General features: G+C 44.7%; 1 protein-coding gene across 4 annotated transcripts in view; it reads left to right on the top strand.

The window, feature by feature from the left end:
- Positions 1-26,537, top strand: part of LOC124550931 (kinesin light chain) — a 396,765-nt gene that overhangs the window by 148,128 nt on the left and 222,100 nt on the right. The window contains exon 2 of one of the 4 annotated variants that reach the window (XM_047125728.1): positions 18,262-18,387. The exons of the other annotated variants lie outside the window; for them this stretch is intronic. Coding sequence (XP_046981684.1) covers positions 18,359-18,387 — 29 coding nt within the window. The 5' untranslated portion in view covers positions 18,262-18,358. The remainder of the gene's footprint in view (positions 1-18,261; positions 18,388-26,537) is intronic. 4 annotated transcript variants of the gene reach the window in all.

The raw sequence follows: 26,537 nt of genomic DNA, 5'->3' as shown, positions 1-26,537 counted from the left end.
TCGCCGGAAAGATAGACGGTCATCAAAACGTTGTGTATAAAATGGAATCGACAACTCGGCAGAACGCACGAAAGCAGGCCATTAAGCTGCTATGTACAGGTTTCTGAAATTTTTGCTGTTAAAAATGTTACTCTTCTTGTGGGTATCCAGAGGTTAAAAAAAAACCACTTCGGTTGTAAACGTCCCTGTTGAGCCAGTGTATTCTATATAACTTATCAACATTATACTCGTTTCTTCCACGCGAAGACATGTGCCGTAGTCATATTCCCCGCTTTTTCTCGCCTACCTTTCAGCTGCTTGGACGCCGCTGAGCAATAGGACGGTCATTAATAGTTTGTACACGCATGATTCAGGACAGCGATCCAAATCCCCGTCCGACTTTTCATATTTAGGTTTCCCGAGGCTTTTCTATGTCGCTTTGAAAATAGTTCCTTGCCCTTCCCCGATTACAGCTCGTGCCCCGTCCAAGGGATATTAAACCGAGAGATGTTGCAGCTACGTTATTTCCACTTCGGGGGAGGGCTGATTGTACGCCCTTCTATAGGCTGTAGGCAGCACGTCATCTATAGAGCCAAAAGAATTTTAGAAATATAACTTCTCACACTGCTAGCCTTATTTTCGTGAACTTTGATAGAGTATGTTATAATGCTGTAAAATCTGCAACTGTTTAACCCGTCTCCATTCAACCTCACTGAATATAGTGTGATTTAGAAATGGGTTAAAGATTATCTAAATGCATTTTGCAACTTCAAACTCAGGCATGTTTGCTTTTGTATGTTAGATTTCATAAAATCATTGGCTGCGTAAAGTTAGCATCATTGGCAGTGTAAAGTTAAGATGTGCTGAAGGTGTGATTTCTGAATTTTCGCCACTGCTGCTGTTAGGGCCCACCCAAGCAAGTGGAGTTTCACTGATAACCTAACCGGTATAGACACAAGTGACAGCGGTGTCACATTAGGGACCTTTTGCACTCCCCATCTCGTCAGAATCAAAATATGCATCCTAACTTTCCCGCGGCTGTTCCACTGGCGGTGGGAGTTGCCGACGCGAGCTTTCGGTGTTCCTATCAGCAACTGTAAGAGTGGCTTCGTCACACAATTCCGAATAATTTTGGTTTGTGAGCTACCCTCGTCATCGGCGTGATAACGGCAGAGACGCGTGGTGCCACACCGTACGCTGCTATTAAAACACGGCTGTCCCAAAAGTTCTCGACGTTTTAACGTCAAAAATGTTAGAGGAAGGTTGATGTGCCGTTGAGCTTATGCCTGGGGCGTTATGATGGCATAACGTCAGAAAACTGTAACGGTAGGCGCTCTGGCACTGTAGCTGGTGGGCAGTATCTTCCCTTCCCTTTCTATTGCCGTTGCTCGAGAGGCGTGCTGCTCGCCAAAAGTTGTGCCGGGGCTCAACTTCCCCCGCCCCTGCGGTGTGCATTTGGCGCCTCGGTTTCCAGAGTTGCCTGCTACAAGTTTGGCTGCAGGCCGGACGTGGCGGCTACAAAGTTTTCGGTGTCCGCAGCTGCTGTGATAGCAGGCCTTACAGAGGTCACCACGGCTGGGACGTAATGCGACGCCAGCCTTGCCGTAGGCTACGCCACGCAGCTAGGTTTCTCCATACTCTGGCATGGAAGAGGTTTCTCGTTGGGTCAGTAAATGAGGATGCAGTATATGGAGTGAAAAGCATTTGAAACTAAATTTCTAGCAAAATGTGGTCGGGAATGGTTCGCTGACGTGTTGTCGCTCGGTGCAGTATACTAAGCCAAGGCGACGTCGGTACAGGTACGCTACATTAATGGTATTTGTCATAATTGGCTAGTGGGAAAAGAGCGCAGTTTCGTTACCGGTAGAATCGAGGAGATAAAGGACATTGAAGTTTGCCACCTCTGCCGTTTTTCACAAGTATGAGGGTTGGAACTTTAATATTGGCAACTATTTATTTACAGCTCGTACAAAATACATACGTGTTTCAAAGTTTTAGTGACCTTCAAAGTAGTCACCAGCATTGTCTGTAACCCGTTGCCAGCGATGTGGAAGTCGTAGGATACTCTTAGCAGTGCCAGTTGTGTTGACAGTTGGAGCAACGCGGTCTACCGCCCGACTAATTTGTGCCAATTCTGAAGCGCATGCCGTGAAGTGTTTCCTTCAGTTTAGAAATCGAGTTGAACTCACGAGGGCTTAAGTTAGGGGAGTGCAGTAGGTGGCATAGCACTTAGCAGCCCCATCAGTCAAACAAATCAGTAATAGCTTGCACTATACGTGCTTGAGCATTGTCCTGCAAAATGGTCATGTCCTGCAGAAAGTGTCATCACTTCTGTCTCTAAGCTGGTCGTAGATTGTTCCAAAAATGAACAGCATAGAGACAGAAGTGATGGCACTTTCTGCACGACCTGACCATTTTGCAGGACAATGATCAAGCACGTACAGTGCAAGCTGTTACTGATTTGTTTGGTTGATGCGGGGGCTGCTAAGTGCTATACCACCTGCTGCACTCCCCTGACTGAAGCCCTCGTGAGTTCAACTCGATTTCTAAACTGAAGGAAACACTTCACGGCATTCTCTTCAGAACTGCTAAAACTTCGTCGGGCAACAGACCGCGCCGCTCGAACCGTCAACACAACTGGCACTGCTAAGAGTATCCTACGACTTCCACTTCGCTGGCAACGGGTTATACACAATGGTGGTGAGTACTTTGAAGGTCAGTAAAACTTTGAAACGCGTATCTATTTTGTACGAGCTGGAAATAAATAGTTGCCAATATTAAAGTTCCAACCCTCGTATTAAACTTATTGTATTTTGCATGAACGGCCAATTTCGGCCTTACAGGCGATTTTCAGGCGCAGTCTACAAAGAAAGAGATCAGAGATAAAAGTTTGACTTACTGACGTACAGAAATAGTAATTTTCAAAATTGACGACTTTCAGATCGGCTGTCTACTAACAGGATAATTGTGAAACACTCACACCTGTAAGTAAAACTCTCGGCTATCAGTTGTAAAAAGTGCTACTTTTACATGTAAGCAAGCCATAGTTGTATGTTTGATCTGTTTCTTTGCAGACTGCACTTGAAAATAGCCTGTAAGACCGAAATTAGGCATTCGTGCAAAATATAATAGAGTACTTGTGGGGGGAAACCGCTGTGGTACCCGGCACGAATAAATTGGTAGAGAATAGAGGGGGGTATGTGACGGTAATGATCGTCTGAAATAAGTAATCTGGTTACGCTGAAGAAAGCTGTAGAAATACGTGGTCACTGATTTTCGGATTGTGACAGCGTCACCTCCAGATTTAGACATTGCGACTAGCTGTGGGAAACATACAACTTGGATTCGCACATTACGCACCTCTGTGTGGAGACGTTGATTCCTGCAGCTCCTAAACAACCAGCAAAATCAAAAAGTGGCTCTTCTTTGGCCTTCCTACATTTCTATCCGCCAGAAGCTTGATATTGCAATTCAGAGTCTAGCTGTTAGAGTAGTTAGGCCGATGACAGGAATGACCTGCACACGTTTGCCATGAGGCAGAGGGCTGGGGATAGAGTAGCAGCTGGTGGTTCCGTATCGCTTCAGTAACACACTGGCCTGCCAACTGCTTCCAACTAACTTGCAGCCGTTTACTTCTTGCAGGTTTCACATACAACGTGTGCGGTAGAGGGTTCCTTCCGCAGGGCATTTTCACAAGTACGATCCTCAACGGAATGCATTAATATCCTTTTGAGATACAGAATTGGGTTAGAAAGGGGAGAGAAAGGAGTCGACGCGGAAACGTCAAAATAGGGACTACAAAACTACAAGAAATGTTTAAATCTGGCTACCGATAATTTGTAACAATTAAATCATTGTGTCTAGGCGTATTATCTGCGTGTGATGACAAGTCCGTGAACACACATCACGAGCGCTACAGTACTGTCATTCATTGGATATACAGGTGCTGTACAGTGTCATTGGGATCCCCGATTTAGGTTTTCCATGACTTCCCTAGATCGCTTCAAGCAAATAGCGGGATGGTTCCTTAGAATGGGCACCCGGTGACTTCGCCACCCTTACCTAACCCGGTGGTATCGATGACCTCGCCGTTTGGTCCCCTCCCCCAAACCAATCACCCAACCATTCGAATCCTGGCAACCCGCTGCCTACCTTTCTTTTTCTTTGGTGGCCCACACTGCATGAACTCTGAGCCCACACCAAGCTGGAATCGCTGTTACTCCTCGAGAACGAAACAGTTAAGTCGCCAGGTACATCGTGATAACACGCGTATTTCAGTGAGTCACAACTAGGGGACCAGCTCTACTTTCCGTGCGGTGTCTAATGCTGGATCTTGAGTACTGTGGAACTTCTCTTCTTCCTCCCTGAAGACTTTTTCAGCTCTCGCAGGGAATATGTATCTCCTAACTTATTCAGGACAGCACAGACATCTTTGTTTCGTTTTATATCGTGGAGTCGGCGACCTCTCTCTCTCTCTCTCTCTCTCTCTCTCTCTCTCTCTCTCTCTCTCTCTCTCGTGACTAAGGTACTACAAACTCATTAGATGTCCCAAAACGCAAATGCATCTCCCATTATTTCTTGTATTGAGTTTGCAAAGGTAATGAGGTTATGGTGGATGATTATTTCCCTGCAAGAAAGAGTGATTTTCGCGTTTCTTGGACGGCTACAGCGCCGGTGTGGCAGATGCGCTGCCTTTCGGTGTGAGGACGACGCGCCGTTCGCCGTGTCTGTTAACAAAGTGAGAGTACGGCCTGCCACTTGTTGCGCTGCCATCGCACAGGTGGAAGCTGAGCTGGGGACCGCGCCGATTCGCTCAGCGCTATGCAAATGGCGGGCGTCGTTCCGTTGTGAGCACACGAGACAGCTAAAAGGCACGTGTGAGTTATAGGTATGATGCTTGTTCTTTCGGGACATGCATGTCCGAGAGAACGCACACCACTGTCGATCTGCAGCCGTATAGATGTACTTAACGAAAGATATTTTTGACGTTTACTGCGTTGGAGCATTGTAACTCATTGTCGACAGATGAAAATGTGTGCCGCACCGGGTTTCGAACGCAGAGTCCCCGGATTACACGAACGGTCGCCTTAACCGCTTCGGCTATCCGGACACGTTCCCCGCCCCCACCCAAACCTCCGGAATCCGCACTCTACTTTGTAGTGTTCCCTTTCCATTCATCATCTTCGCTCGCAGCCCTACTGTATTCCTACGAGAGGTCGGACTTTGTGCATCTGCACTGAAGCCAAAAATCAGAAACTTCTTTCGTCCTAATTATATGGTTGGGTATGGACACAATTCTTTTGGACACGCATGTCCGCAAGAACAGGCACCATACCTGCATAACATATACCCCTGACAGCATATCCTCAGTCCCGGTAGGCAGCAATGCCAGACTTCTCGCGGGAATAAAAGTACAATAGGGCTGCGAGCGAAGAGGAATAATGGAAGAGAGACTCTGCTCTGCAGTGTGGAGCATCTGGAGATGTGGATCGGATAGCCGGGTTTAATCCCTGTGCGGCAAAAATTTTCACCCGTCGCCATTGGGGTATTTCAATGCCCAAATGCAGCAATTGTCGGAAATTTTTCGCGAAGGTCATATATGACTAATCCCGAAAACGTTGTCCTTTTTCAGTCATTTACGAAAGTTTGATGCGTTTTTGGACACAGTAAAAATAGTTACCCATGTTTAAAAATGATCATTGGATAATACATTATCGGTAAAAGGCAGTCTGCTGATGTACTCATTGTATCGTCAATGACGATGTCGCGTCTTATAGGTGACATTTGTGTACACGAGATTAAGCTACATCGATAGTTTCACGTGAGTCTTCGAAGCGATTAACCCCTCGTATAATGCACAAAGTCAGTTAGTGAATACACAGACAGGACTTCGGTGCACGGTCGCGAGACTGGAGTGCTTTTTAAGAATGCGTTTCCAGATTGAATTCAGTCGAGTCACACGCCATTTCCTCCTCTTTATCGACCCGTTGCTGAGACAACATCCGAGACGCTTCAGTAACATGCTATGAAATCCCACGAAACCTGTGGACACTGTTCGGAGTGTTTGGAAGGATGCTGCGTTGCGTCATCCGACGAGTGCATGCATGAACTGAGAACTTAAAAAAAAAGTCTTTCGTTAATAACTCACTCTAAGGCTCTTTGGACGTGTGTTTATATGGACTCGTTTTTTTTCTTCATTTGGTGCACGATGTCCGCCTCCCTCCCCCGAAAAGTATGTAAAAATGCAGCGATGCGCTTATTCGTAGAAAGCAACTGTAAGTTTCCAGATACTGCTTGGAGCTGTAAACCACTGTAATCGTTTACTGGTTAAGGACACTAGATATCTGTGCTAGTCTAAATGTTGATGATCCAACAAACCCCCCATGTAAGAGTACGTGAAGGTGTTAGTGCTTACGCCATGACACGCTACAAGGGAAAGGTGGAGAAGACCAGAAAGTGTGTATGAGTTTATTTTTGAGTCAGAAACAAGTAAAAGATGATAACCGTTAAAATCAAATGAAGTAAACAATAACAAAGCAGTGTTGACTAAAATCTTGCAGCTGCAGTGTTGCTCTCGGAGTAGAAAGCAATGATCTACATTGCAAGATACAAGGCACAGCTGACAATCCACTTTGTGCTCCAGTCTGTTTCTCCACACTCACAGTTCGTGGAATTCACAGGGAGTGTCATTTCTGGTGGTTACTATTTGAACTTCAGAGTCCAGAACGAAGACGGCTGAGTGGCTTCCACGCGATCCGTTTCTGTTACTGCCCAGGTCGGGTTCTGAACGGAGAGTCCGGACAGTCGAGATATCCACAGCTGTTTACTCGCTGTAGCAGCTGCTGTTTACTAGACAAGCGGTCTTCTGAACCTTGGGGCAGTTGGAACGTGTTCACGTACTGGATGGGTTTCCAGACCAGCACGATCCCTCTCCGCTTTGGCAGACGCTTCACGACGAATGGCAGGTGGCGCCATGCCTGAGACTCACGTCGCGTAGATTTCAAACAGCCTGTAATAAAGAAAATGAAGACACGGTACTGCGTACCAGAGTCTGTGCCGACTTGCTCGTAAATGCAGAAGCGTCTGCAGTCACGTCCTGTTCATCTACATGGATACTCTGCAAATCACATTTAAGTGCCTGGCAGAGGGTTCATCGATCCAACTTCACAATTCTCCATTATTCTAATCTCCTATAGAGCGCAGAAAGAATGAACACCTATATCTATTCTTATGAGCTCTGATTACCCGTATTTTATCGTGGTGATCGTTCCTCCCTATGTAAGTCGGCGTCAACAAAATATTTTCGCATTCGGAGGAGAAAGTTGGTGACTGGAATTTCGCGAGAAGATTCCGTCGCAACGAAAAACGCCTTTCTTTTAATGATGTCCATCCCAAATCCTGTATCATTTCTGTGACACGCTCTCCCATATTTCGCGATAATACAAAACGTGCTGCCTTTCTTTGAACTTTTTCGATGTACTCGGTCAGTCCTATCTGGTAGGGATCCCTCACCGCGCAGCAGTATTCTAAAAGAGGACGGACAAGCGTAGTGTAGGCAGTCTCCTTAGTAGATCTGTTACATTTTCCAAGTGTCCTGCCAATAAAACGCAGTCTTTGCTTAGCCTTCCCCACAACATTTTCTGTGTGTTCCTTCCAATTTAAATTGTTCGTAATTGTAATACCTAGGTATTTAGTTGAATTTATGGCTTCTAGATTAGACTGATTTATCGTGTAACCGAAGTTTGAGTTCCTTTTAGCACTCATGTAGATGACCTCACACTTTTCGTTATTTAGTGTCAACTGCCACTTTTCGCACCATTCCGATATTTCTTCTAAATCGTTTTGCAATTTGTTTCGATCTTCTGATGACTGTATTAGTCGATAAACGACAGTGTCATCTGCAAACAACTGAAGACGGCTGCTCAGATTGTCTCCCAAATCGTTTATATAGATGAGGAACAGCAAAGGGCCTACAACACTACCTTGACGAACGCCAGAAATCACGTCTGTTTTACTCGATGACTTTCCATAAATTACTGCGAACTGTGACCTCTGACAGGACGTCACAAATCCTATCACATATGATAATATTCTATAAGTATGCAATTTCACTATAGGCCGCTTGTATGGTACAGTGTCAAAAGCCTTCCGGAAATCCAGAAGCACGGAATCGATCAGAAATCCGTTGTCAATAGCACTCAACACTTCATCTGGAAAAAAAAAAGCTAGTTGTGTTTCACAGGAACAGTGTTTTCTAAACCCATGTTCCCTCGTCAGTAGGCCGTTTTCTTCGAAGTACTTCACAACGTTCGAACACAATATATGTTCTAAAATCCTGCTGCATATCAACGCTAACGATGTTGTTGTTGTCTTCAGTCCAGAGACTGGTTTGATGCAGCTCTCCATGCTACTCTATCCTGTGCAAGCTTCTTCATCTCCCAGTACTTGCTGCAACCTACATCCTTCTGAATCTGCTTAGTGTATTCATCTCTTGGTCTCTCTCTACGATTTATACCCTCCACGCTGCCCCCCAATACTAAATTGGTGATCCCTTGATGCCTCATAACATGTCCTACCAACCGATCCCTTCTTCTAGTCAAGTTGTGCCACAAGTTTCTCTTTTCCCCAATCCTATTCAACACCTCATTAGTTATGTGATCAACCCATCTAATCTTCAGCATTCTTCTGTAGCACCACATTTCGATAGCTTCTATTCTCTTCTTGTCTAAACTATTTATCGTCCATGTTTCACTTCCATACGTGGCTACAGTCCACACAAATACTTTCAGAAACGGCTTCCTGACACTTTAATCAATACTCGATGTTAACAAATTTCTCTTCTTCAGAAACGCTTTCCTTCCCATTGCCAGTCTACATTTGATATCCTCTCTACTTCAACCATCATCAGTTATTTTGCTGCCCAAATAGCAAAACTCCTTTACTACTTTAAGTGTCTCATTTCCTAATCTAATACCCTCATCACCACCCGACTTAATTCGACTACAGTCCATTATCCTCGTTTTGCTTTTGTTGATGTTCATCTTATATCCTCCTTTCAAGACACTATCCATTCCGTTCAACTGCTCTTCCAAGTCCTTTGCCGTCTCTGACAGAATTACAATGTCATCTGCGAACCTCAAAGTTTTTATTTCTTCTCCATGGATTTTAATACGTACTCCGAATTTTTCTTTTGTTTCCTTCACTGCTTGCTGAATATACAGATTGGATAACATCGGGGAGAGGCTACAACCCTGTCTCACTGCCTTTGCAACCACTGCTTCCCTTTCAAGCCCCTCAACTCTAATAACTGCCATTTGGTTTCTATACAAATTGTAAATAGTATTCGCTCCCTGTATATTACCCCTGCCACCTTCAGCATTTGAAAGAGCGTATTCCAGTCAACATTGTCGAAAACGTTACCTAAGTCTACAAATGCTAGAAACGTAGGTTTGCCTTTCCTTAATCTAGCTTCTAAGATAAGCCGTAGGGTCAGTATTACCTCACGTGTTCCAATATTTCTACGGAATCCAAACTGATGTTCCCTAAGGTCGGCTTCTACTAGTTTTTCCATTCGTCTGTAAAGATATGGGCCTGTAATTCAGTGGATTACTCTTACTACCTTTCTTGAATATTGGAGTGACCTGTGCAACTTCCCAGTCTTTAGGTACGCCTCTTTCGTTGAGCGAACGGTTGTATATGATTTTTAAGCTTGGAGCTAATGCATGAGGATACTCCGAAAGGAACGTAATTGGTATACAGTCTGGACCAGAACACTTGCTGTTATGAAGTGTTTTGTTTCACTACTCAGAGGATATTTACTTCTACGTTACTCATGTCTGCAGCTGTTCTCGATTCGAATTCTGGAATATTTACTTCGTCGTCTTTTCTGAAGGCATTTCGGAAGGCTGTGTTTAGTAACTCTGCTTTGGCGGCACTGTCTTCGATAGTATCTCCATTACTATCATGCAGAGAAGGCATTGATTGTTTATTGCCGCTAGCATACTTCCCATACGACCAGAATCTCTTTGGATTTTCCGCCAGGTTTCGAGACAGTTTCGTTGTGGAAACTGTTAGAGGCGTCTCGCATTGAACTCCGCCCTAAATTTCGAGGTTTTTGCGTTCTACATTTATCTCATTGTTGGAAAACAGTTCTCGAGGCAAGACCTCAGTCGGTGGAATTTGTTGCACCAGAGGATCTTCCCACTCCTAACGAAGTTGTTGATCTCTAAAACGTGGCGTGCGAAATGGGAGATTTGATTTTCAGAGTGACTGTCATTTGTCAGCCAATGTACCAGTCGCTGAATTGTCTTTCACAGCTTATGACGCGCCAGCTTCGCGGATTTATACGTTTTTGGATTGCATTGTTTGGTATGTATGATGTTCTTTCAGGTTCATTTTCAGTGTAAATAATTTGGGATTAGTCATTCGAACGGCAGCCGGAGGTGGTGACTGACTGAAACCTCTAAAATCAGAAAAGTGAATTGCGCGGTAGTGTGTCGGAGACAGCGATGTGTGGAAATTACTGGGCAGGTAGAGGGGGCGGAATGTTACAAAACGAGCTGCGGTGTTGCCGGCCATCTGTCCAGAGGCGACCGCGGAAGGCTAATGGCCTGTCGAGCGCACGCTTTTAGCGGTCACTGCCGCACCCGCCGATCGATGCTGTTGCTCAGAAGCCATCTGCGCTGCGTTCTGCCTGTGGCGTGTGCTGGGTGTTCTGTACGCCCACTGCGGCGCCTGCCGCCTCTGTGGGACAACACTTGAGAAATAAGCAAGCGTCTGGCGTAGCGGTAGTAACGCAAAATACGGGAGCTGCCCGGAAAGTAAGGTCCGATAGGTCGCGAAAATCCGGTGAAACTTTTCGCGGGTGTTGAGCACTGTCGACAGCGTCACGTCGCTCGTTTCCAGTTCTGAGCACGCAGGGATGCGTAAAACAATGTCTCTCGCCAAGTGTGATGCCCACTGCGAGGTTTCGTGCAACCCTCACAAAACGTACCTGTCAAGCATTTCCGTCAGAGGGGTCACAGTTCGTACTAATTGACGGTAAGTCATGGAGTGAAACAGAAGTGATTTATGGCGTTTCCCGAGCTAGTGTTACAGGCCCTTTGCTGTTCCTTATCTGTATAAACGATTTCGGACACAATCTGAGCAGCCGTCTTAGGTTGTTTGCAGATGACGCTGTCGTTTGACTAATAAAGTCATCAGAATATCAAAACAAATAGGAAAAACGATTTAGAAAAAAATATCTGAATGGTGCGAAAATTGGTAGTTGACACTAAATAACGAAAAGTGTGAGGTCATCCACACGAGTGCTAAAAGTAATCCGTTAAACTTCGGTTACACGATAAATCAGTCTAATCTAAATTCCGTAAATTCAACTAAATACCTAGGTATTACGATTACGAACAATTTAAATTGGAAGGAACACACAGAAAATGTTGTGGGGAAGGCTAACCAAAGACTGCGTTTTATTGTCAGGACACTTTGAAAATGTAACAGATATACTAAGGAGACTGCCTACGATACGCTTGTCCGTCCACTTTAAGAATACTGTTGCGCGGTGTGGGATCCTTACCAGATAGGACTGACGGAGTACATCGAAAAAGTTCAAAGAAGGGCAGCACGTTCTGTATTATCGCGAAATATGGGAGAGTGTCACAGTAATGATATAGGTTTTGGGCTGGAAGTAATAAAAAGAAAGATGTTTTTCGTTGCGACGGAATCTTCTCACGAAATTGCAATCACCAACTTTCTCCTCCGAATGCGAAAATATTTTGTTGACACCGACCTACAGAGGGCGAAACTATCACCTCGATAAAATAAGGGAAATCAGAGCTCGTAGGGAAAGATATAGGTGTTCGTTCTTTCCGCGCGCTATAAGAGATTGGAATAATAGAGAATTGTGAAGGTGGTTCGATGAACCCTCTGCCAGGCACTTAAATGTGATTTGCACAGTATCCATGTAGATGTCATGACAGTTCTCGGCCGCACATTGCAGGGCCAATGAGGACACGCCTTCAGCGTTTTCGAGGCGAAGTGTTTTAATCACCCACCTTACAGCCTGGAATTGGCTCCCTCTGATCATGTCTGCTCACACCAACCGCTGCCTATGAAGACAATATTTTGGTACAGACAACGGGCTTCAGACCAGTGTAGAGAAGTGGCGGAAAGAACAGGCGGATGCATTCTATGACGAGGGTACTTGAAAGTTGGTAGAATGTTGCAACAAATGTCCATGTCGGGGCGGCGAATGTGTGAAGTGGCTGGAAGGTTTAGCGAACAGTTCAAATAAAACATCTACTACACTGTGCTATGTTTCACGACCGATCGGACCATACTTTCGGAATAGCTGTCGTATATACGATTAATCAACTCGTAACAAGAACAATATACGTGCGAAAGAATTCAGTTGGCCTCGGATACTCAATAACCCATGGCGCAATTGAAACAAAAATTGCTTCGTCAAATACTAAACATGTTATGTAAGAGATACCTTGCAGAATTAAGGTCGTCGGTATGTTGATATCGCTTACGTAAGCACCGACTGCTCTGCGGATATGAATCAGTCGTAGCTATCAGAATTACTACTTACAGTGCCTTTCTTAAGTTTCGGTACAAACAGAATAATTTTGTATTTTACTTTCAAAAAAATGGCTCTGAGCACTATGGGACTCAACTGCTGTGGTCATAAGTCCCCTAGAACTTAGAACTACTTAAACCTAACTAACCTAAGGACAGCACACAACACCCAGCCATCACGAGGCAGAGAAATTTTACTTTCAGAGATAACAGATAAACAAACGTATATTTGTTATTCCGACAGACAGAATATTCAGAGAGTAATAAATTGAACGTTTTACTTCATTTAATGACTCAAAAACACAAATAATTTCATATTTATGTGAAATAACAGATACCTTTGCAAAAGTTTCGGGACAAAGTGCAGACACCTCAGTGTCGATGTGGAGACCGGTTAACAGTGGCCCGCCGGCCGGGGTGGCTGAGCGGTTCTAGGCGCTAGTCTGGAACCACGCGACCGCTACGGTCGCAGGTTCGAATCCTGCCTCGGGCATGGATGTGTGTGATGTCCTTAGGTTAGTTAGGTTTAAGTAGTTCTAAGTTCTAGGGGAGTGATGACTTCAGAAGTTAAGTCCCATAGTGCTCAGAGCCATTTTGACAGTGGCCCATATTCTGGTGCACTGTCCCACTTTGACTGCCTTGCGACGAAATCTTCGGTTACCGGACTCGATGGCTGATTTAGCTTAACGTTTTATTCGTGAGGGTGGGTTTTATCGTTTGATCTAAGTTTTAACTCGTGTCCTTTGTCTCTGTGTGTCCTCCACGCTAGTGCTTTTAGGGTGGAGGTTTAATGTGTTGAAGAGTGGCTGGCTTTTCCTTTTTATTTTCCGTGGTCGGCCAGCCACTGTAATATGCTTCATTGTTTCACTCTCTTCTCTTTCTTGCGTCTCTTTGTTTTCTTGTCCTCATTGTTCCTTTTAGTGTTCTTTGTCTTCCCTTCGCTCTTGCGGTCTTCCCTTTCATTCCGTTCTATGTTATGTTTCTCGTCTTTTTTATTCTCATGCTTGTGGCATTGTATTATTAGAAACAAGGGACTAATGACCTCGTAGTTTGGTCCCTTTCCCCCTCTTTTAAACCAACCAAAGTGCAGAAATAAACCGAAAACTATGAAATGATGATGAATTAGTACTTTGTACTTCTACTGCGACGTTGTAACACTTATCAGCCGTTTTGGCATACTTTGCACAAGCGTCTGTAAGTACATAATACTTAGATTTTTCTCATTTTTCTTGGAGTCGTGTCCCCACGCCTTGTTTGGACTGTATCGAGACTTTTCGAGTATTTCTTTCTAAGGCATTCCATAAATTCTCTATGGGGTTGATGTCCGGACTTTGTGGAGGGGGACTGACAACTTTTGGACAGTTGTACAGGAGCCACTACGTACTGTAGAGGCGGCATGTTTGGGGTGGTCGGCTTGACAAAATTTGAAACAGTCTCCAGTTCCCATATTTTCTTCTATCGTCTTCAAATTGTTCCTTTGAATCTGCAATTATATATTTTCATCCACTGTTTCGTCAATGAAGACCTGGGCCGACATACAACCCCAAACAGTAACAACATGGCCCCTGCTATGTTTCACTGTAGCTTGCATATTCTTTTCTTCCAGCTCTTTGTTCATCATCATCATCATCATCATTTAAGACTGATTATGCCTTTCAGCGTTCAGTCTGGGGCATAGCCCCCCTTATAAAATTCCTCCATGATCCCCTATTCAGTGCTAACATTGGTGCCTCTTCTGATGTTAAACCTATTACTTCAAAATCATTCTTAACCGAATCCACGTACCTTCTCCTTGGTCTGCCCCGACTCCTCCTACCCTCTACTGCTGAACCCATGAGTCTCTTGAGAACCTTGCTTCTCCCATGCATGTAACATGACCCTACCATCTAAGCCTGTTCGCCCTGAATTCATTCCCAGTTTTTCTTTGATTTCCTCATTGTAGACACCCTCCTGCCATTGTTCCCATCTAGTAGTACCTGCAATCATCCTAGCTACTTTCATATCCGTAACCTCAACCTTGTTGATAAGGTAACCTGAATCCACCCAGCTTTCGCTCCCATACAACAAAGTTGGTCGAAAGATTGAACGGTGCACAGATAACTTAGTCTTGGTACCGACTTCCTTCTTGCAGAAGAGAGTAGATCGTAGCTGAGCGCTCACTGCATTAGCTTTGCTACACCTCGCTTCCAGTTCTTTCACTATGTTGCCATCCTGTGAGAATATGCATCCCAAGTACTTGAAACCGTCCACCTGTTCTAACTTTGTTCGTCCGATTTGGCACTCAATCCGTTTATATCTCTTTCCCATTGACATTACTTTCGTTTTAGTGATGCTAATCTTCATACCATAGTCCTTACATTTCTGATCTAGCTCTGAAATATTACTCTGCAAACTTTCAATCGAATCTGCCATCACAACTAAGTCATCCGCATATGCAAGACTGCTTATTTTGTGTTCACATATCTTAATCTCACCCAGCCAGTGTATTGTTTTCAACATATGATCCATAAATAATATGGACAACAGTGGAGACAGGTTGCAGCCTTGTCTTACCCCTGAAACTACTTTGTTGTTCTGATATGTTAAATTTTGATTCACCGGAAAAAAATTACATGATACCACCGCTTCATGCTCTTGTGTTCCCTTTCGAATAGCAGCCTGTTCTTCCTATTGGCAGGACTGATGTAGGGCTTGCTTTTTGCAGTTCGCCCACGGAAATTTTCTCTGTACATCATTCATCTGATTCTGCTAGAACTGGCTTCCTTCCCAAACTCTTCCTCAGCTTCAATGGCAGTTTGTCTGTGATTAGTGGATCTTTCTTGACCTTTTGTACTACTGCCCTCTTTTCTCTCCTCTGAAATATTCCTGGACAGCCTGTCTGTGGCAGATTTTCTATCCTGTCTTCATATCGACGGACGGTTTTTTACAGTACTTTTCTCCATGTTGAGTAACGTTACTATTTATCGGCATGTTCTTACCTTTTCGTGGTGGAATATTACAAACTGCCGCTGTTCAAAAGTGCTGTTATTACTTCTACATACCATTTTATACAAACACACAAGTTTCCTTTGAGCTCTCGACAGGTAATGACTAACATCGCAGGAAGTAACGAATAACATATGTGCACCCTGACATTTGTCCCAAAACTTTTGAAGTGCAGAGTTTCATATATCGCAGTAAGAAATGGGTCTTGTTCTCTTGTAAACAAGCAAACATACGTGATTGCAGCCCTACATCTTTATTTCGGTATTAACCATCACAAATTCGTTCATACCCAGACAGTGTTCGTCTCAAAACGTATGAGAGTCACTGTACTTGGGGAGCTAATGCTGCAGTCGAATAACGAGAAAGAAAAACTGATGAGTTTCAGTATTTCCTGCATGTGAAATGAATGTTTCTGGCGTTCCCTTGAGAGACGTTATCACAATCACAGTGAGAACTATCCTTAAAGTTCCTGTGTTAAGGATCTGAAGGAAGATTTTAGGGAGGCTCAGCTGGTTAACCATTATCAAGGAATTTCGTTTCCATACTGGCGGATTGAACCATGACAGCCTTGGGATGGTCGGATGAGGGCGTCGTGTCCACTTTTCAGAATGTTTGTACAGGTAGTGAGATTGCCATTTTTAACCTGAGGGTAAGTCTGTGGTACTTCGTCGTTTGTCGAGTCCTACTGAAATTGCATTACAGTAGAACCTCCCTACTTCGTCCCAACGCGACCGGAGCACGGTACAGTAGCGCGTGTACCGTAAAATACGTCAGTATCTTACGGTAAGGTTTCGTTACTGTGAGTAAAAGTTCCGCATGTGTATTACAGTAGTGAAGTACACGCAGCTGATTTGCACTTAACTGTTTAAAACATGAGAAATCACACGGTAAAAAAAAAGTTCTGGTTTTAATGACAAATATTTAATTTCATTTTGTGTTGAAGGCGACAACTTTGATTATGCCACTATGTTCCATTACCTAATCGACAAAATATCGATTGGGGTAGCCGTAGAGCTGTGTTCGATGTATCGAAGTGCTATATGAAAGTCATTTTTAGCATCCGTATGTGATACTCGAGCCTTAGGTTCATTGTCTTCGTTATCGTCTTTGTAGTTCTTATCGGTTGCTCGAGTTACAGCCTCAATGCGTTGGTCATGAATTATTCCTGTTTCCGTTGTGCGGCCAACATGAGCTGCACTGATCCATCCGCGTCACTGGGATCAACCGCCACATGCAAAGAGAGCATCACATGTTCACATTTAGTTGGTTCCATAATTTAGTGTTACGTACTTCAATATATATAAAAACATTGCCAACTATTTTATAAAAAAAGTGTGCACAAAAATACTAATAGAAGCAAGTGATCCTAAAAGTGATCGAACCATCGCATCTGGCAACGTTTGACTGCCTGCTGATCCATGTCGCAGGCGATGAGCCATCGACAGGTCCAGTCCTGACAGTAGCAGCGGTCCTTATAGGTAAACAAACACCGGAAATGGGACGGTCCGACTAAGCGGGGAGTCGAACATCCGGGGGCGGATTAGCGAGGTTCAACTGTGTCAAGCAATTCGTGCACGATTTTGTTAAAAGAAATAGGGTTCGGCGAGACGCCAGTTGAAATCTCCGTCCAGCCGTCAGGATTTGGTTTTCCTTGGCGTCCCTAAATCACTGAAAACGAATGTTGTGATTTCTTTGAGCACGTCATGCGCCTTCCCTACCATTCTCCAATCGGAGCTTATTCGATCCGTAATGACGTCGCCGTCGGATCCTAATTTCATCCCTTTTAAATTTTATCGTTCTCTAACAACCATAACACAACAAAGGTCAGAAATTATGACTGTAATGTTGCTCACGCTGCTAAATATTGCATTTTCGGGCAACAACAAAGTTATATTATGTGGCAGGTGTCATTAGAGCACAGTTAAGTCATTTCATGAAATAATGGATAAACTAGACACTCATCTTTTCGTGTTTCCCACGCTGGTCTCGTTGTGAACTCATGGCTCAATCGTCGAAAATCTAGGTAGTGACGATTCCAAGCTCGGATGCAAAGAGGCCTAGGTGTTATTCTGCGATATTCAAAAGTTTTATACATGTGTTTCATAAACCATTCTTAAGGTTTAAACTTTTGCAAGTTAGGACAATGGTGATGTAAAAAAGTAATCAGCACTCCGAATTTAAGTTATACTCTTTTATTACTTTTGTTGCAACATCACAATATGAAACATACCTGAAAATATCTTCCTCACTGTTAAAGTTCACATTTCATAAACCGACTACAATTTGCGTCTTTTCAACATGACGACCATGACTTGACTCTCTAATAACCGCTTTCGCGCCTAAAGAATCAGAGTTACAAGTACGTCAAAGAACATAGACAAAAGAAAGAACACACATAAGCAAAATATCATTGCAATATATACATATCGATGTATCGAAGTACCTCTACATTAATAAAATCAAATCTGAATATTGTCACTGAAATACAGTAGAATTTTGCTGGTATCGAGAGGTTGAGGTGAGGTGCCGTAATGGTTACGTAATTCAAGAACCATTACAGCTCTGAGATGAACACCTTTTGGTGTAGGGACGGCACGTGATTCCAGATATATCGAGGGGCGTAACGTTCGTGGTGAGAACGGCAGCGGTGTGCACGTGGGGCGGCCCTGGCGGCGAGCGAGCAGCGGCAGGCGGGGGATGGCATTGTGGGCGTGTTCGCAGGTGTAGTAGCAGTAGCGCCGCGCCGTAGCTTAGGATGACCCGGCGGGCCCAGCACTGACGTCACAGCGCCAGCCGCCGCCGCCAGCAGCACCGCATCATGTCCAAGACCATCAACGCCTACCGAGTGTAAGTGTCCGCCGCTGGCTGCCAGCAGTCTTCCACATTCACAATTACTGTACAGGGTGTAAGTTTTAAGTTCACATACCAGAATAAGTCGAAAAATAAGCTTCACACGAAAAAATGTGTAGAATCCAAAGTTGATTTTTTCGGGGGGGGGGGGGGGGGGAGGAGACATCTACTGGAGGCAAAATTAGCCCCCACCCCAGCTCCCCTGGGGGTGGGGTGGGGCGGGTGGCAACTTTATAAAATTTCAGATGGGAACCCACATTTTTTAATTGCAGAATCACATTCTACATAAAAAAACTATGTACATTTTGTCTTAAACATTTGTTTTGATTCCTGATAGTTTGCGCTGTAATTCAAGAAAATCCATGTTCTCATTTTGGCGTGGAAAATGGTTCCGGATAAATAAAAAATACTTATTTACTTCGTAAATTTTGCTTCTCTAAAACTAAAACCCTCCCTCTCTCCACATTGCGTGGGGTTTGAGAGACAGGAATTAGTTTTACAAATGTTGACCGAATCTGCGGGAAAAATGAATATGTGGGTCAACATTTGTTGAACGTGGCACTGCTTTATTAGAAGAATGGATCAGTACTTACGAAACACCCTAAGCCATCAAGGAATGTTCAGTTTTCTAATGTAGGGAATTGGACTTGTTAGGGAAGGAGAGGAGCGTACATCATACTGAGTGGTTTGATGCATCCCTCTCTCGTGCCAACCTCACCATCTGGTTAACACTTGCACCCTACATGCTCAGTTACTTGCTGGAGGTGTTCCAGTCTCTGTCCTCCGCTACAGTTTGCCCTCTGCAGCGCCCTATAGTACCATGGACGTTATTCCTTTTCAGCGGAGAACTTCATTTCTTACTTTATCGGTCCACCTAATGTTAAACATTCGTCTGTAGCATCACATCGAAAACGCTTAATTTTGTTCTGTTCCGGTTTTCCCGCAACCCTCTTTTCACTAGCATGCAATGCTGTGCTCCAAACGTACTTCCTCATACTAAGGCCAGTGTTCGATACTAGTAGTCTTACTTTTGCCCAGGAATGTTCTTTGCGTGCGCTAGTGTGCTTTTTGTTCTCCTCGCTTCGTTGGTCATACCTTTCTCTGCTTCCACAGTAGCACAAATGTAAACTTCGTCTACTTTGGGATCATCAATTTTGATAAGTTATTTTACTTCTCGTATTGTTTCTGATAATCACTTCTCTTCCGTTTGCCCTCGAATCCATATTATGTACTGATTACGCCATTCCATTCAACACATCGTGTAATTCTACGTTCTGAGGATATCAATATCAGCGAATCTTAAGATTTATATCTTTTAATCTGAATTTTAATTCCACTCCTTAACCTTTCCTTCATTTCAGTCTTTGGTTCTGCGATGTATGGACCGAAGAGTAGGGACGATTGGTTACATCCCTGTCCTTTTTTCAATACGAGTACTTCGTTCTCCGTCTGAAAATCGTAGTGTTCCCTCTGCGTTGTTCTTGAGGCAGAGAAACGCATAGCTACAATAAGCAGGTTACACGGAGTAGTTGTGCATAGATGAAGGGGATAGAGCAGCGTGAAGCGCTAAAACCCCGTACACCACAGCTGGTCAAGGGGGACCACGACGTTGGGATCACCGGTTTACTTCACACTTTGTGCGCCTTCAGTAGGCACATGAAAAAAACGTAATGTACCAGTAATAAGATGCACTTCACAGACAATTCCGAGGAAGCCGCAACAAATTTTACGCGCCTATTGTATAACTGATGTATTCGTGCGAAGGTGCGGGCCGCAAGAAGTCGTGGTTAAGTGGTCAGCGTTCGCGCTTAGTAGGAGGGTCTTGGTCGAGGCGACGGTACGAATCCCGCTAATGCATATTGTTTTATCTATATTGTTTTTATCACTGGTCATTATTTTATACTAGATTTAAAAGGGAATGAAGTTTTAGTGAATTTCACTCCTTATTGATTATTTACCATTTGTAATTAAATTTTCAAGTACGAGCGACAGGCTTGGAAAGCCCAAGTCAAACCTAGATAAATAATGATGCGAATAACGTTATTCTCAGTGCAATTACTCGTCCGACATGCTCTCGACATTCACACGTTGTAGATGAACTTCGTGCAAATACACTTTTTCATTATATTACGTCTCAAATGTATAAATTAAATATGACCAGTGATGAAAATATATAGGTTAATAAATAAGTCTGAGCAGAGTCGAACCGTCGCCTCATACTCATTCGCCTTACGAAGCTAGAACGGTAATCAGTTGACGACCATGACTTCTTGCGTCCTGCACCTTCGTACAGATAATTCAGTTATCTTTCAATGCGAACATTTTAGGTTAGGCTTCACCGTGACTTATTGACATTAAATGAAACAAGTTTACTGTTACCAGTCACTGTTTATTAGTATCCACGACGCATTTCAAAGGTTTAAACTTCTATCATCAGGTGGATTTACATTTGTTAGTATGATGTGTGTGTGTGTGTGTGTGTGTGTGTGTGTGTGTGTGTGTGTTGGGTTACGATTTTTTGGAGGAATTTGTGGCACTGTAATGGTCACAGGTCCCTTACAATGTCACAACACATCACACGTACATACGTCGTACTAACAAATGTAAATCCACCTTTGAAACGCGTCGTGGATATACGAGGCGTGTTTTTAAGTAAGTACCGTTTTGAAATTAAAAAGACTTGCAAAGATATGACAATTTTATTTTTACATGAAAGCGTGTACCTCAGTGTACTTTCCTACATAATTTCCGTCAATATTGAGACCCTTCTAATAACGTTGTACCAGTTTTTGAATACCCTCCTCATAGAAGTCTGCCGCCTGACTTGTTAACCACTGCATCACCACTGTTTTGACTTCGTCATCGTCTTGAAGACGCTGACCGCCCAGGTGTTTCTTAAAGTGCAGCAACAAATGGTAGTCACTGGGCGCAAGATCGTGGCCGTACGGAGAACAATCTAGAGTTTCCCATCGGAAAGATGTGATGGGATCTTTGGTCTGATTGCGGACGGGCATTGTCTTGCAGCAAATCGATGCTCTTGCTCAACTTCCGTGGACTGTTGCTTTGATTCTGGTGTGACGTAGGCCACCCACGTTTCATCGCCCGTAGCAATTTGGCTGGAGAAATCACCACCATCGTTGTGGTACCGCTCGAGGAAAGTCAATGCACTGTCTAAACGTTCGGTTTTGTGCACATCCGTCAACATTTTCGGTACCCAACGTGAGCACAATTTTCGGTAATTCAAGTGCTCGGTCACAATGCCATACAAAGCACTACGAGAAACATTAGGAAAGTCATCCCGCAAGGAGGAAATGGTAGTGTGTCTGTTTTCTCTCACATTATTGTACACTTCCTGCACCAAACTTTCATTAACGACCGAAGGACGCCTGCTCCGTTGTTCATCATGCACATTTGTGCGGAGATCTTTAAATGCTCTCACCCTCTTTCTTACCCTTCCATCACTCGTAATGTTTTCTCCGTAAACTCCAAAGATCGCTTTTAGGCCTTTAGCACTAAGAAATCTTATAACAGCCAGTACTTCAAAGTCAGCGGGACTCACGATTATCGGAGGCATCTTAAACACTCAGTGCACAACGTAAACAAGGAAGAATCAGACTGTAATGGCGTCAGTGCCTAGATTAAGGTACAGGCTTCCATGTAAAAATGATATTCTTGAGATATCTTAGGACGTCTTAAATTTCAAAACGGTAGTTACTTAAAAAAACGTGCCTCGTATATTTTATGTCATTCCCTACAGTTTATAAACATATTCTTGAAATGTCAAACACATTTCACAATTTTAAATTCGAGGTCGCTTTTTCCTAGGTGTATACTGCTGTATGTAGATGGTGTCTTGATGTTTGTCTTTCTCGTGGTCGTGCGGTAGCGTTCTCGCTTCCCACGCCCGGGTTCCCGGGTTCGATTCCCGGCGGGGTTAGGGATTTTCTCTGCCTCGTGATGGCTGGGTGTTGTGTGCTGTCCTTAGGTTAGTTAGGTTTAAGTAGTTCTAAGTTCTAGGGGACTGATGACCATAGATGTTAAGTCCCATAGTGCTCAGAGCCATTTGAACCATTTGATGTTTGTCTTGCTTCCATTAAAATTCACAGCGTCGGACTTGCTACTGCGGTGCCTTTAGTTTTCCTAGAATCAAACTCATCTGGCAGATGTAATGTAATGCACCTAAATCTGCATGGTGTGAGAAGGAATGGCACATTGAGCATTGGAATCCGTTGGAGTGGAAGCAGTGTCTGAAGACATGCCTCGTATAAATACAGTGACTGGTAACAGTAAACTTGTTGCTTCATTTAAATCAATTATATTGTAGACGCGTAAAATTTATCTTGCGATTTTCTCGGAATCGACGTAGTAAGTAGTGCACCTTGCTACTTGAACATTGTTTTAATTCTCGCTTCCCGCGCACGGGGTCCCGGGTTCGATTCCCGGCGGGGCCAGGGATTTTCTCTGCCTCGTGATGACTGGGTGTTGTGTGTCTTTCATCATCATTATTTCATCCCCATCGACACGCAAGTCGCAGAAGTGGCGTCAACTCGAAAGACTTGCACCAGGCGATCGGTCTACCCGACGGGAGGCCCTAGCCACACGGCATTTCCATTTCCAGTGACGTGCTAAAGAAGTGTGAAGTAAATCTGTGGTCCCGACGTCGTGGCCTCCCCCCGTCTGATAGCGGCTCGTCGGTGCCGGAAGCGGCCGATAGCGACCGGCGGATAAGGCGGCGGCGGCGGCAGCGGCGGCTTCCTGCCCGCCGAGGCCCCGGCTGCCACGCGCACGCCTCTTGCCAGCACCTCTGCCTGTGCTCTGCAGAACAGGGGCCGCAGCAGTCTGCCGGAATCGATAGCTGCGGCTCCACTGTGGAGGAAGGCGGGCGGGCCTCGGCTCGGCTGCATCCCGCGCCAACAGCCACGCAGCTTCGTGCTAGAAGTCAGCCTGTACCACCACTGGGCGCGGCAAGCCACCTGCTGTGTGCTTCACGCGTAACTGCCAAACGACAGACTCAACAGGTGTGTCAGACGGATGGCTCGTCTCCGCCGTCCGGTCGGCTGTTGCCCCGATCTCGCGGACGACTGATGGTTTACGGAGAGAGCTGCCACATTCAGTGGTGTCAGAGATATCGAGAAATGCCCGACGGCACTATAGAGGGCTATTAAGAGAATAATACACTAGTGGCCATAAAAATTGCTACACCAAGAAGAAATGCAGATGATAAACGGGTATCCATTCTACAAATATACCTGAACTGACATGTGATTAAATTTTCACGCAATTTGGGTGCACAGATCCTGAGAAATCAGTACCCTGAACAACCACCTCTGATCATAATAACGGCCTTGATACGCCTGGGCATTGAGTCAAACGGAGCTTGGATGGCATGTACAGGTACAGCAGACCATGCAGCTTCAACACCATGCCACAGTTCAACAAGAGTAGTGACTGGCGTATTGTGACGAGCCAGTTGCTCGTCCACCTTTGACCAGACGTTTTCAATTGGTGAGAGATCGGGAGAATGTGCTGGCCAGGGCAGCAGTCGAACATTTTCTGTATCCAGAAAGGCCCGTACAGGACCTGCAACATGCGGTCGTGCATTATCCTGCTGAAATGTAGGGTTTCGCAGGGATCGAATGAAGGGTAGAGCCACGGGTCCTAACACATCTGAAACGTCCACTGTTCAAAGTGCCGTCAATGCGAACAAGAGGTGACCGAGACGTGTAACCGATGGCACCCCATACCATCACGCCGGGTGATATGCCAGTATGGCGATGACGAATACACGCTTCCAATGTGCGTTCGCCGCGATGTTGCCAAACACGGATGCGACTATCATGATGCTGTAAACACAACCTGGATTCATCCGAAAAAATGACGTTTTGCCATTCGTGAACCCAGGTTCGTCGTTGAGTACACCATCGCAGGCGCTTCTGTCTGTGATGCAGCCTCAAGGGTAACCGCAGCCACGGTCTCCGAGCTGATAGTCCATGCTGCTGCAAACGTCGACCAACTGTTCGATCCGTTACAGCCATGCGGATAAGGTGCCTGTCATCTCGACTGCTAGTGATACGAGGCCGTTGGGATACAGTACGGCGTTCCGTATTACCCTCCTAAACCCACCGATTCCATATTCTGCTAACAGTCATTGGATCTCGACCAACGCGAGCAGCATTGTCGCGATACGATAAACCGCAATCGCGATAGGCTACAATCCGACATTTATCAACGTCGGAAACGTGATGGTACGCATTTCTCCTCCTTACACGAAGCATCAGAATAACTTTTCACCAGGCAACGCCGGTCAACTGCTGGTTGTGTATGAGAAATCGGTTGGAAACTTTCGTCATGTCAGCACGTTGTAGGTGACGTCACCGGCGCCAACCTTGTGTGAATGCTGTGAAAAGGTAATCATTTGCATATCACAGCATCCTCTTCCTGTTGGTTAAATTTCGTGTCTGTAGCACGTCATCTTTGTGGTGTAGCAATTTTGATGGCCAGTAGTGTACTTACTGTTTGACGCATGTTTCTAATGTGTGGAATAAGTGTCAACCAGTGCAACCGTTCTTAAAAATACGTTAGCGGTCGCATTTTAATTCGTTTTGCTGTTCGAACCGTCTTATAACCAGGGTTGACTGAAAAGTAATGTCTCCACCATCGTAACTCTCCAACAGTTGGCAGCATTGGTATGCGGCATGTACTGGCTTGTTCCGTAGCCTCTTCTCTACAGCTCTAGTTGGCGGGAAGCCTTAGCACTGAACGGTGTGAAGTGTGGAATCTTGTGCCGACGGCCGGTCAGTGCGATTTAAGCAACGTGCAGTCATTGAATTCTTGGCAACAGAAGGTATCATCCCCAAGGAGATTCATCAGTTAATGAACGCAGTTTATGGTGATAGCGTGTATGTGAAAGGAAAAGGGATGTGTTTTCCAGCAGTATGACTGCGAGACCACACACTTCACGTGCTGCCACAGCAGAACTTCAAAGACTGAATCTCACCACCGTACGGCATCCATACTGCACAGATTTAGTACCGTCTGACTTCCATCCGTTCGTGATAATGAAACACGATCTGCGGGGACACAATTATACTTCTGAAAACATTGAGAGGACTGCGAGACTGTGGTTCCGAGAAAAGTGTGTCGACTCCTTCCGTGACGGCCTCAGAAAACTTGTTCATCGTTGGCACAAATCTATCCACTTGGCTGGCGATTATGTGAAAAAGTGAAAATTGATAATTAAAGATCACATTTTAGGGATTATTTCTGCGTTTGATTTATTAAAATATTCCCATCTAAACCCAATTAACGAAGATGGAGGAATTAATTTTCATTCAACCCTCACACATGTATAAATTATGCACGATTCAAGTATTCACTAACTTTGTCTTAATTTCTCTTGTGTACAACCTACGAATTCCTAACATGGATGTCTTCTAGTGCCGGCCGGAGTGGCCGAGCGGTTCTAGGCGCAACAGTCTGGAACCGCGCGACCGCTACAGTCGCAGGTTCGAATCCTGCCTCGGGCACGGATGTGTGTGATGTCCTTAGGTTGGTTAGTTAGGTTTAAGTAGTTCTAAGTTCTAGGGGACTGATGACGTCAACAGTTAAGTCCCATAGTGCTCAGAGCCACTTAAACCATTTGTCATTTAGTCGCTGAGAAGCGTTAAGTTTTCACGGTTTCAGCACTGTCGGTTGTCACTGCCTTAAGGCAAAATTTGTAATAGATATCGTACGGACGGTGTACGTTCCATTGCAGATGCACGGCGAGAGGTAGTTTCCATAATTTTGGTTGACCAAAAGCACACCTGCTAGATTTACTATAGTGTTAATTTACTATCCACCCAGTCATACAGTTTTCATGTGCCTATATACGATAAAACATTAACACCACTGGCCGCCCCCCTGGTAGCTGAGTGCTGAGCGTGTGTCAATCCTAAGGGCCTGGGTTAGACTCCCGGGTGGGTTGGACATTTTCTGCGCTCAGGGACTGGGTGTTGTGTTATCCTAATCATCATTCCATCCCCATCGGCGCGTAAGTCGCCGAAGTGGCGTCAAATCGAAAGACTTGCACCCGGCGAACGGTCTATCCGACGGGAGGCCCTAGTCATGCGACATTTACATTAACACCACTCAATACAGTCCGCTCT

This window comes from Schistocerca americana, chromosome 9, assembly GCF_021461395.2.
Source record: "Schistocerca americana isolate TAMUIC-IGC-003095 chromosome 9, iqSchAmer2.1, whole genome shotgun sequence".
Lineage (NCBI taxonomy): Eukaryota > Metazoa > Arthropoda > Insecta > Orthoptera > Acrididae > Schistocerca > Schistocerca americana.
The sequence above is the reverse complement of the archived record's forward strand: the minus strand, read 5'-3'. Positions and strand labels throughout refer to the sequence as shown.